Consider the following 13,499-nt stretch of genomic DNA (forward strand, 5'->3'; position numbering starts at 1 on the left):
AAATCATTAGATCCCACTTTGGCACACATTGGATTTGACAGATCACTCTTCGGCCTATAGGTAGCATCATTAACCCCATTAAACTTGTACCTTGAACTATTCAGAGCCCTCACCTTGGGAACTCATTAGGGGAGGCTGCAACCTTAATCTTTATCCTAAGCGTGCAATTCCAATTGTTCTAGCGTTAGATTGCTCACAATAAAAACACACTAATGCAACATTAAAAATATGTGATAACCAAGTATACTGAGACCAGCTTGTAAAGCGAGAAAGCGCTGCTGCTACTACACCGGTGGGCGTTGTGACGTCACATACCAGACGGCGTCCCAAGCATTAAGTCACGCCACAGACATCGTCAGGGGAAAAGGGGATTTTACCAATCCTTATAAATAGGCCTTCATGTTGTCTTTCAAACCCAATAGACAACCCAGCCAAGAATTTGTCAATTTTTTTTTAGCAAATGCTCTTTCTCAACTTCCAATGATAGTTACATAGTAGGCGAGGCTGAAAAAGAGACAAGTCCAACCTCTGTGTGTGATGATATGTCCGTATTATATTGTATATCCCTGTATGTTGTGGTCATTCAGGTGATTATCTAATGGCTTTTTCAAACTTTCGATGTTCCCTGCTGAGACCACCGCCTGTGGAAGGGAATTCCACATCCTTGCCGCTTTTACAGTAAAGAAAATCCTACGTAGTTTAAGGTTAAACCTCTTTTCTTCCAATTTTAATGAGTGGCCACGTGTCTTATTAAACTCCCTTCCGCAAAAAACTTTTCTCCCTATTGTGGGGTCACCAGTCCGGTATTTGTACATTGAAATCATCTCCCCTCTTATCGTCTCTTCTCCAGAGAGAATAAGTTCAGAGCTCCTCCCCTTTCCTCATCACCAATATCCTCCAGACCCTTTATTAGCTTTGTTGTCCTTCTTTGTACTCTCTCCGTTTCCAGTACATCCTTCTTAACCACTTAAGGACCGCCTCCTGCACATTTACGTCGGCAGAATGGCACGGCTGGGCACGTACAGGTACGTCCTGTGCTAGTACCCAGCCGTGGGTCGTGGGCGCACGCCTGTGACCCGGTCCGAAACTCCGGGACCCGATCGCCGCTGCAGTCCCGCGATCGGTCCCCGGAGCTGAAGAACGGGGAGAGCCGTGTGTAAACACAGCTTCCCCGTTCTTTACTGTGGCGGCGTCATCGATCGTGTGATCCCTTTTTTTGGGATACACAATCGATGACGTCACACCTACAGCCACACCCCCCTACAGTTAGAAACACATATTAGGTCATACATAACCCCTTCAGCGCCCCCTTGTGGTTAACTCCCAAACTGCAATTGTCATTTTCACAGTAATCAGTGCATCTTTAATGCATTTTTTGCTGTGAAAATTACAATTATCCCAAAAAATGGGTCAAAATTGTCCGAAGTGTCCGCCATAATGTCGCAGTCACGAAAAAAAATCGCTGATCGCCGCCATTTGTAGTAAAAAAAATGTTTTTTTTATAAAAATGCAATAAAACTATCCCCTATTTTGTAAACGCTATAAATTTTGCGCAAACCAACCGATAAACGCTTACTGCAATTTTTTGTTGCCGAAAATATGTAGAAGAATACGTATCGGCCTAAACTGAGGGAAAAAAAATGTTTATATATTTTTGGGGGATATTGCATTTTTTTCAAAATTGTTGCTCTATTTTTGTTTATAGCGCAAAAAATAAAAACCGCAGAGGTGATCAAATACCACTAAAAGAAAGCTCTATTTGTGGGGAAAAAAAAGGACGCCAATTTTGTTTGGGAGCCACATCGCACGACCACGCAATTGTCAGTTAAAGCGACGCAGTGCCGAATCGCAAAAACTGGCCGGGTCTTTTAGCTGCCTAAAGGTCTGGGTCTTAAGTGGTTAAACTCCCTTCCGCAAAAAAGTTTTCTCCCTATTGTGGGGTCACCAGTCCGGTATTTGTACATAGAAATCCTCTCCCCTCTCATCGTCTCTTCTCCAGAGAGAATAAGTTCAGAGCTTCCAACCTTTCCTCATCACTAATATCCTCCAGACCCTTTATTAGCTTTGTTGCCCTTCTTTGTACTCTCTCCATTTCCAGTACATTCTTCCTGAGGACTGGTGCCCAGAACTGGACGGCATACTCCAGGTGCGGCCGGACCAGAATCTTGTAGAGCGGGAGAATTATCGTTTTATCTCTGGAGTTGATCCCCTTTTTAATGCCAATATTCTGTTTGCTTTGTTAGCACCAGCTTGGCATTGCTGAGCCTATCATCTACTAGGACCCCCAGGTCCTTCTCCATCCTAGAACCCCCCAGAGGTTCTCCCCCCAGTGTATAGATTGCATTTATTTTTTACCACCCAAATGCAGTATTTTACATTGAACCTCATTTGCTATGTAGTTGCCCTCCCCATTCATTTGTTCAGATCTTCTTGCAAGGTTTTCACATCCTGCGGAGAAGTTATTGTCCTGCTTAGCTTAGAATTGTCCGCAAATACAGAGATTGCGCTGCTCACCCCATCCTCCAGGTCATCTATGAACAAATTAAATAGGATTGGTCCCAGCACAGAACCCCGGGGGACCCCACTACCTCAGTAATCATCTTTACTCCATTAGGATTCAAATGGAACATGTAGGCTTCTCAGAAAAGAAAACATTGATATTTGTATTCTCCATAACCTTGATTTGCCGCTTTGTCGCGGGTATCGGCATCGCCTGACAAAACAAGGAAATGTCGCTTGTTTTCTAAAATGACAAAAAAAATAAAAAATGTCCCTGTTTAAATCATTAAAAAATAAACAGCTGGCAGCAGCAAGGAGAGAACATGACATCCTATTGTCAGAAGTGGAGGGAAGATGTACCTGTCGTGAATAATTAGCAGAGAAGAGACGCCATGAATAATCCAGTTACAAGGGATAGGAATGGTATAGTCTTCCATTATTTACAGATGGAAACAAGTTCCCGATTCTTAGAAGAGACAAACTGCTAATTCTACAGTGAGGCGGGGGAGGGGGACTCTACTAAAAGAACAAATATCCTTCATCTGGACTAAAAGGAAACTATGCCTGGCCTGAAGAGAGAGAAGGTGGTGAAGTGTTCTTCCTTTGAGTTTTTAAGGCTCAACTCCGGGATCAGCAAGTGTCATCTGAATCCATCGGTCGTGTGTCTTCTTCTGGAATCTCGATGAGCTTTGTAGATTCCTTCCAGATCTGTGCCGTAATTCAGTATAAAAAAAGACCGCTCACTGCTGCTCTTTCCTTGTGCAGGGTGACAGGTCTTGTCTCCGCCCCCTCCTGTACTTTTCTGTAGCCAGTATGTAGTAGGTGGAGCTTCTGGGCCCTTCCCACAGCTCTACTCTGTCCCTGTGCAAGGTGACTGGTTTGGTCTCCACCCCCTCCTGTACATTTCTGTAGCCAGTATGTAGTAGGTGGAGCTTCTGGGCCCCTCCCACAGCTCTACTCTGTCCCTGTGCAAGGCGACTGGTTTGGTCTCCACCCCCTCCTGTACATTTCTGTAGCCAGTATGTAGTAGGTGGAGCTTCTGGCCCCTCCAACAGCTCTACTCTTTCCTTCTGTAGGGTGACAGGTCTCGTCTCCGCCCCGTCTGCACTTTTCTGTAGCCAGTATGCAGTAGGTGGAGCTTCTGGCCCCTCCAACAGCTCTATTTTCTCCTTGTGAAGGGTGGCTGGTCTCGTCTCCACCCCCTCCTGTACTTGTTTGTAGTCAGTATATAGTAGCCAGAGCTTCTGGGCTCCTCCCACAGCTCTATTCTTTCCTTCTGTAGGGTGGCTGGTCTCGTCTCCGCCCCATCTGCACTTTTCTGTACCCAGTATGTATTAGGTGGGGCTTCTGTGCTCCTCCCACAGCTCTACTCTGTCCTTGTGCAAGGTGACTGGTTTGGTCTCCACCCCCTCCTGTATGTAGTAGGTGGAGCTTATGGGCCCCTCCCACAGCTGTACTCTTTTCTTGTGCAAGGTGGCTGGTCTAGTCCTGCCCCCCCCCCCCAGTACTTTTTTGTACCCAGTATCTAGAAGGTGGAGCTTCTGGGCCCCTCCCACAGCTCTACTGTCCTTGTGCATGCTGACTGGTCTAGTCCCCGCCCCTTCCAGGACATTTCTGTAGTCAGGGGACAGGCAGGGTGGCGGGACTAGTGCCAACAGATTACATACATGAGAATCTCCTGTTTACTTGGCGGCCTCTTTAATACACAGTCCAATGAACAGTCGTCCAATGGCAGCCCATGGAGACAGGACTTCCTAGTACAGATGCCACTGAGTAAACAGGAGATTCTCCTGTATGTAATCTGACGGCGCTTGTTCTGTCCCCTCTGAGGTGGTGCCGACAAATACGGTATATATCTTTAGTGGCCCAGGGGGCCGCAAAAGATATATATATCCAAATTACCGGGGCGGGGGGGGGGGGGCACATTAAACCAAAACAGGAGCCGCAATCGGCCCCCGGGACGGACTTTGGACATGACTGTGCTACATCTTCTCCCCTGATGACCGGTGCAGCAATGATAGAGGTGAAGGAAGCACAGATCCACAGAATGGATGAAGCAGGGAGATCCTTTCAGTACAAGTCCCTCAGGTACAGCTTCCTCTCCAGCCAATAGAAAAGTGATGAGCACAGTAGTCACATCACCAAATCTCTAAAACTCAAATTCTGTTCAGACCAGCAGTCAGGTATGGCAGGACGTGAGAAGACCTCACACTGCAGGTATACAGCTATGAGGTTGCATAACATCAATGTAGCGACAAAGGAAGTGCTCTGTTAGTAAAGGCCTCGTTCACACAGGCGTACTATAGCATACCACTGCGCAAGGGCCACGTTTATCGCACAGGGATGCCCATGCAGGCAGTTCTATTAAGGGTCTATTGTGACGTAGCGGGCAAACTGTCTGCGTTTGGGGCTGCATGGCTCTCTCATTGGGAGCAGTGTTTGTGTCCGATATATTCTACGTCACATAATGAAAATTAATTTAATCAAATGTATAATTCTTCATACACACAATCAGCAATGCCATAAATCACATGTACACACACACGCACACACACACACACACACACACATTGAAGGATGCAGACAGGATGAGGGCACAGCTACACCGGGCATACCTAGAGGCTGGTAACCTTGAGAAGATGGCCCGCCAAAAAGATTTCTACTTCCAAATCCAGTTCCATCCACAGAGCCATACGACATGTTTATACACCGAATTCACTGACCGGGGACACCTGAGAGCCTAAAAAAAATACACAATATTTATTATAAAACACATTTCAATTTACCATTTGCATTTTTTATAAATAAATAAAAACAAACATTCATCTACTACACCACCTACACTATGTATGTACACACATGACCAAACCTGACCATTACACCCTTTCCTAATCTGTCCCCAAATGCAAATCACTAAAATCAATGCCCTCCCTGTGTGGCCGATCCCTGTTCTGATCAGCAGCTAGTTAGTGCGACAGCCAATATGGTTTCGTCTTAAAATTCTCTATAATTATTAAATAACTACATAAAAAAAAAAGGAAGAGAAGCATGTAAAAAATCTGAGAGTCACATCCAAAAATTATTTAAAGTGGATCTAAACCCAAAAAGTAAAGGTCCACAATGGAAGATCTCTGCCATCGTAAACCCAGGGCCCAGCTCCCTACCCATTACCATGGGGTTAACCCCTCTACAATATAAGATCTCTGCCATCGTAAACCCAGAGCCCAGCTCCCTACCCATTACCATGGTGGTAACCCCTCTACAATATAAGATCTGTGCCATCGTAAACCCAGGGCCCAGCTCCCTACACATTACACCATGGTGGCAACCCCTCTACAATGGAAGATCTCTGCCATCGTAAACCCAGGGCCCAGCTCCCTACACATTACCATGGTGGCAACCCCTCTACAATGGAAGATCTCTGCCATCGTAAACCCGGGGCCCAGCTCCCTACACATTACCATGGTGGCAACCCCTCTACAATGGAAGATCTCTGCCATCGTAAACCCGGGGCCCAGCTCCCTACACATTACCATGGTGGCAACCCCTCTACAATGGAAGATCTGCCATCGGAAACCCAGCTCCCTACACCATTACCATGGTGGTAACCCCTCTACAATGGAAGATCTGTGCCATCGTAAACCCAGGGCCCAGCTCCCTACACATTACCATGGTGGTAACCCCTCTACAATGGAAGATCTCTGCCATCATAAACCCAGGGCCCAGCTCCCTACACATTACCATGGTGGTAACCCCTCTACAATGGAAGATCTGTGCCATCGTAAACCCAGGGCCCAGCTCCCTACCCATTACCATGGTGGTAACCCCTCTACAATATAAGATCTCTGCCATCGTAAACCCAGGGCCCAGCTCTCTCTACACATTACCATGGTGGTAACCCCTCCACAATGCAAGATCTGTGCAATCGTAATCCCAGGGCCCAGCTCCCTACCCATTACCATGGTGGTAACCCCTCAACAATGGAAGATCTGCCATTGTAAACCCAGGGCCCAGCTCCCTACACCATTACCATGGTAGCAACCCCTCTACAATATAAGATCTCTGCCATCGTAAATCCAGCTCCCTACCCATTACCATGGTGGTAACCCCTCTACAATGGAAGATCTGTGCCATCGTAAACCCAGGGCCCAGCTCCCTACCCATTACCATGGTGGTAACCCCTCTACAATATAAGATCTCTGCCATCGTAAACTCAGAGCCCAGCTCCCTACCCATTACCATGGTGGTAACCCCTCTACAATATAAGATCTCTGCCATCGTAAACCCATAGCCCAGCTCCCTACCCATTACCATGGTGGTAACCCCTCTACAATGGAAGATCTCTGCCATCGTAAACCCAGGGCCCAGCTCTCTCTACACATTACCATGGTGGTAACCCCTCCACAATGCAAGATCTGTGCAATCGTAATCCCAGGGCCCAGCTCCCTACCCATTACCATGGTGGTAACCCCTCAACAATGGAAGATCTGCCATTGTAAACCCAGGGCCCAGCTCCCTACACCATTACCATGGTAGCAACCCCCTCTACAATATAAGATCTCTGCCATCGTAAACCCAGCTCCCTACCCATTACCATGGTGGTAACCCCTCTACAATGGAAGATCTGTGCCATCGTAAACCCAGGGCCCAGCTCCCTACCCATTACCATGGTGGCAACCCCTCTACAATATAAGATCTCTGCCATCGTAAACCCAGGGCCCAGCTCCCTACCCATTACCATGGTGGTAACCCCTCTACAATATAAGATCTCTGCCATCGTAAACCCATAGCCCAGCTCCCTACCCATTACCATGGTGGTAACCCCTCTACAATGGAAGATCTCTGCCATCGTAAACCCAGGGCCCAGCTCCCTACACCATTACCATGGTGGCAACCCCTCTACAATATAAGATCTCTGCCATCGTAAACCCAGCTCCCTACCTATTACCATGGTGGTAACCCCTCTACAATGGAAGATCTGTGCCATCGTAAACCCAGGGCCCAGCTCCCTACACATTACCATGGTGGTAACCCCTCTACAATGGAAGATCTGTGCAATCGTAAACCCAGGGCCCAGCTCCCTACACATTACCATGGTGGTAACCCCTCTACAATGGAAGATCTGCCATCGTAAACCCAGGGCCCAGCTCCCTACACATTACCATGGTGGTAACCCCTCTACAATATAAGATCTCTGCCATCGTAAACCCAGCTCCCTACCTATTACCATGGTGGTAACCCCTCTACAATGGAAGATCTGTGCCATCGTAAACCCAGGGCCCAGCTCCCTACCCATTACCATGGTGGCAACCCCTCTACAATGGAAGATCTGTGCCATCGTAAACCCAGGGCCCAGCTCCCTACCCATTACCATGGTGGTAACCCCTCTACAATGGAAGATCTCTGCCATCGTAAACCCAGAGCCCAGCTCCCTACCTATTACCATGGTGGTAACCCCTCTACAATGGAAGATCTCTGCCATCGTAAACCCAGGGCCCAGCTCCCTACCCATTACCATGGTGGTAACCCCTCTACAATGGAAGATCTCTGCCATCGTAAACCCAGAGCCCAGCTCCCTACCCATTACCATGGTGGTAACCCCTCTACAATATAAGATCTCTGCCATCGTAAACCCAGAGCCCAGCTCCCTACCTATTACCATGGTGGCAACCCCTCTACAATGGAAGATCTCTGCCATCATATTGTTTATTCAATTACAAGCAGAAAGAGGAAATGCGCTCCAATTACAATCATTTCTCTGATTAAGGGAAGACACGTTCAGAGGGAAATGGACTTAGACAACGCTCAGACACATTTTTAACGGCACAATTAATATGCAGACTCCGTCGGCACCTCTGAATCCGGCAGCACGGAGCCCAAATTCACTTGAAATTAAATTTTTCTGCTCAGTGAAATATGTAATGCATCTGTGTTTGTTTGCTATCTTGACGAATGCAGACCCTTCCGCACGCCAGACTCTCAAAAGCAGCTGGCTTTTCAGAGGGTTTAAAACCATGTCGAGTTAAGAAAGCAATTCAGACATAAATAGTTGCAGGCGATGTCCAACAATGCCGGGGACGCCTGGAATACAAGCTGCAGGCCTTGGGCTGCTGTCACAATGTACACCTATAGACAGGAGACCATGGGATGCTGTCAGGGAATATACCTATAGACATGAGGGAGGCCATGGCCTGCTGTCACAATGTACACCTATAGACATGAGGGAGGCCATGGGATGCTGTCAGGGAATATACTTATAGACATGAGGGAGGCCATGGGCTGCTGTCACAATGTACACCTATAGACATGAGGCCATGGGATGCTGCCAGGGAATATACCTATAGACATGAGGGAGGCCAAGGGCTGCTGTCACAATGTACACCTATAGACATGAGGGAGGCCATGGGATGCTGTCGGGGTGTACACCTATAGACAGGAGGCCATGGGCTGCTGTCACAATGTACACCTATAGACAGGAGGCCATGGGCTGCTGTCACAATGTACACCTATAGACAGGAGGCCATGGGCTGCTGTCACAATGTACACCTATAGACAGGAGGCCATGGGCTGCTGTCACAATGTACACCTATAGACAGGAGGCCATGGGCTGCTGTCACAATGTACACCTATAGACAGGAGGCCATGGGCTGCTGTCACAATGTACACCTATAGACAGGAGGCCATGGGCTGCTGTCACAATGTACACCTATAGACAGGAGGCCATGGGCTGCTGTCACAATGTACACCTATAGACAGGAGGCCATGGGCTGCTGTCACAATGTACACCTATAGACAGGAGGCCATGGGCTGCTGTCACAATGTACACCTATAGACAGGAGGCCATGAGCTGCTGTCACAATGTACACCTATAGACAGGAGGCCATGGGATGCTGTCAGGGTGTACACCTATAGACATGAGGGAGGCCATGGGCTGCTGTCACAATGTACACCTATAGACATGAGGCCATGGGATGCTGTCAGGGCATACACCTATAGACATGAGGGAGGCCATGGGCTGCTGTCACAATGTACACCTATAGACATGAGGCCATGGGATGCTGTCAGGGTGTACACCTATAGACAGGAGGCCATGAGCTGCTGTCACAATGTACACCTATAGACAGGAGGCCATGGGCTGCTGTCACAATGTACACCTATAGACAGGAGGCCATGGGCTGCTGTCACAATGTACACCTATAGACAGGAGGCCATGGGCTGCTGTCACAATGTACACCTATAGACAGGAGGCCATGGGCTGCTGTCACAATGTACACCTATAGACAGGAGGCCATGGGCTGCTGTCACAATGTACACCTATAGACAGGAGGCCATGAGCTGCTGTCACAATGTACACCTATAGACAGGAGGCCATGGGATGCTGTCAGGGTGTACACCTATAGACATGAGGGAGGCCATGGGCTGCTGTCACAATGTACACCTATAGACATGAGGCCATGGGATGCTGTCAGGGCATACACCTATAGACATGAGGGAGGCCATGGGCTGCTGTCACAATGTACACCTATAGACATGAGGCCATGGGATGCTGTCAGGGTGTACACCTATAGACAGGAGGCCATGAGCTGCTGTCACAATGTACACCTATAGACATGAGGCCATGGGATGCTGTCAGGGCATACACCTATAGACATGAGGGAGGCCAAGGGCTGCTGTCACAATGTACACCTATAGACATGAGGCCATGGGATGCTGTCAGGGTGTACACCTATAGACATGAGGCCATGAGCTGCTGTCACAATGTACACCTATAGACATGAGGCCATGGGATGCTGTCAGGGTGTACACCTATAGACATGAGGCCATGAGCTGCTGTCACAATGTACACCTATAGACAGGAAGCCATGGGCTGCCATCAGGTCGTACACCTATACACGTGAGAGCACTCCTCCTCGTATTGGGGATGCTTCTTCCAAGTTTTAGGTCAGCGACTCCAAAACCACCCAAGCAAAAGGGTCACCATGTCACCCAGGTCAACATTGGCAGACCAATGTTCTCTTCAATATGTATTAAGTCAAGAAAAAGGAAGGCATGTCACAAACGCAACGTAGTGCCTCTTTTGGTGTTATAGGAAGTCTCATACAGACTGCAGAGTCAGTGTCCTAGTTGGTCTCATACTGACTGCAGAGGTCAATGGTGTCCTGGGAGGTCTCCTGACAGCAGAGGTCTATGGTGTCTCATACTGACTGCAGAGCCAATGTTGTCCTAGGAGGTCTCCTACTGACTGCAGAGCCAATGTTGTCCTAAGGGGTCTCCTACTGACTGCAGAGCCAATGTTGTCCTAAGGGGGTCTCCTACTGACTGCAGAGGTCAATGGTGCCCTATGAGGTTTCATACTGACTGCAAAGGTCAACGGTGCATCATGAGGTCTCTTACTGACTGCAGAGGTCAATGGTATCCTAGGATGTCTGGTACTGACTGCAAATGTCAATGGGGTCCTAGGAGGTCTCACTGACTGCAGAGCCAATGTTGTCCTAAGGGGTCTCCTACTGACTGCAGGGTATCCTAGGGGGTCTCCTGACTGCAGCGGTCAATGGTGCCTAGGAGGTCTCAGTGACTGCAGAGGTCAATGGTGCCTAGGAGGTCTCATAGTGGCTGCAGAGTCAATGGTGTCTAATGAAGTCTCTTACTGACTGCAGAGGTCAGTGGTGTCCTAGGAGGTCTCCTGACTGCAGGGAAGGCCGGGGGTTACTCTAACAATCTGCATTTTTTACATCAAGCTGTATAAAAGCAGAAAATTACAGCTTTTAGGTGCCTAAAAATCTTCCCTCATTTCTAAAACACATTTTGTGGCTTTTTACAGACATTTCCAGATCTGCATTTTGCCTTTTCAAAAAGGTCAGGAAACATTTTCACAGAAATATTCATTAAGGCGGATCCACCAGCGCGAAACAACAAAGGTCAGCCGGGACCGGGAGGCGGCCGCCTACCAGAGAGCCCGGCTCTACTCTACAATCCCAACCGTCCAGGGAACTCCAACATCAACAGACAGAGGGATACACGAGGCGTCATCACACCCATCATCATGTCCATCGTATCTGCTCAGTGTTATCTGTCATCATCCCATCATTTCATCTTCATGGTCAGAGACTGCAGACATACTACAGGAGACGGTCAGAGACTGCAGACATACTACAGGAGACGGTCAGAGACTGCAGACATACTACAGGAGACGGTCAGAGACTGCAGACATACTACAGGAGACGGTCTGAGACTGCAGACATAGTACAGGAGACGGTAAGAGACTGCAGACATAGTACAGGAGACGGTCAGAGACTGCAGACATGGTACAGGAGATGGTCAGAGACTTTAGTGGCCCATAGGCCACACAAAAAGCACCAAAAATCCACATGTGGCCCCTAAGCTGCAGGTTGGGCCCCAGACTTATAAAGCACTAAATGCGTATATCAGAAGTCTTAGCAGTCAGTTGTAGTAAACAGACACTTACAGGAGATCAGTCAGAGGCGGACTGTGAGGACTTCCTGTACACTGTGCGGTCAGGGAGGCGCACAGAGACATTATGAAGGTTTATATTCCATGAAGGGGCCGCACATAAAGGATTGATGGAGTCTGAGTGCGTTCTGCTTCATAAAAAAAGCAGATAAAGTGCAATGAAAGAGAGACAGAGAGCGTGAGGCGAGACGGATTTCACTACAACAGTCACTCAGATACTTTCTTCTTGTGTGGAGAGGACTGGAGCTCTACAGACCTCGGTGTGACCTCCGACCCCTTCCGTCCCATCATAAAACTTTATTATACCCAAACTAAAGTGCAACTTTACCCAAAACAATGTGATAATTAATGTTCTTTAACAAAACATCATACATTCCACATCAATATTATACTACCAAAATGCAGCGCGGCTCCTGTTTCTTCTTGCTGGAGGCAGCCATTTTGTTGAAGCCCAAAGCAGTCACATCCTTATAGGAAACTCTTCCCCTCTCTTTGGTCTCAAAAACGATGTGTCTGTCCCTTCAATTAACCATTTGCTCACCAGACAACAGTACATTTTACTGCTGGCCGGCAGCTTCCCCCAAGCACCACAACGCACCAGTTCATCACGGTGCTCATGCACACTACGTGACCCCCCCCCCCCCGGGGGTGCAACAGCACGATGAGCAAGGGCCCAGATACCACCTGATTGCTTTGTGATTATATGTCACCTAGTAAACAAGTCATGACTGGAATCTATTGATGACATTATTGTTTACTGCCGTGTGTGATCTGTGATTGGTCACCAGTATCACATGGGCCAATCAAAGCACCCTGTGATAGCTGTGGGCCAATCACAGCATCACAATAGTAAACAAAGAGTCATGAATGAAAGCCATTGATGACAGTTCAAACGATTGATGTTACAGTGATCATAACGGTAACAAGCAATCTCAGCGTAAAAAAAAAAATCCATGATCACCCAACAGAGGCGTACACAGGGTCATTATGATGAAAGAGGATGTTAGGCCGAAAAAATTGATACCCAACATGTCACGCTTCAACTTTGCGCCCACTCGTGGAATGGCGACAAATTTGTACCCTTAAAGCGGGGGTTCACCTGAAAAAAAAAAAAAAAATTAAAAGCCACCAGCTACAAATACAGCAGCTGCTGACTTTTAAAAAATTAACACTTACCTGTCCAAGTCGCCGGCGACGTCGGCAGTCGAAGCCGAGCGATACTGCCCGGTTCCCTATTGCGCATGTGCGAGTCGCGCTGTGCAGTTCCCACTGGTCCCCGTTGTGTTCTGGGAGCCGAGTGTTTCCCAGAACACAACGGGGTCTGCGGGACGCGAAGGGGCCGGACTCCCGCGGGAGTCTATACCCCGAAGTGGTGCAAATACCTGTTTTATACAGGTATCTGCACCCCCTCCCCCCTGAAAGGTGTCAAATGTGACACTGGAGGGGGGGGAGGGTTCCGAACAGCAGAGGTTCACTTTTGGGTGAACCTCCTCTTTAAAAAATCTCCATAGGCGACGTTAAAAAAAAAA

General features: G+C 48.1%; 1 protein-coding gene across 1 annotated transcript in view; it reads right to left on the reverse strand.

The window, feature by feature from the left end:
- TSNARE1 (t-SNARE domain containing 1) overlaps nt 1-13,499 on the reverse strand; it is a 311,708-nt gene that overhangs the window by 214,840 nt on the left and 83,369 nt on the right. The window contains exon 3 of the mRNA XM_040352069.1: nt 5,115-5,239. Within this exon, the coding sequence (XP_040208003.1) occupies nt 5,115-5,199 (85 nt within the window). The 5' untranslated portion in view covers nt 5,200-5,239. The remainder of the gene's footprint in view (nt 1-5,114; nt 5,240-13,499) is intronic.

Source organism: Rana temporaria, chromosome 5, assembly GCF_905171775.1.
Source record: "Rana temporaria chromosome 5, aRanTem1.1, whole genome shotgun sequence".
Lineage (NCBI taxonomy): Eukaryota > Metazoa > Chordata > Amphibia > Anura > Ranidae > Rana > Rana temporaria.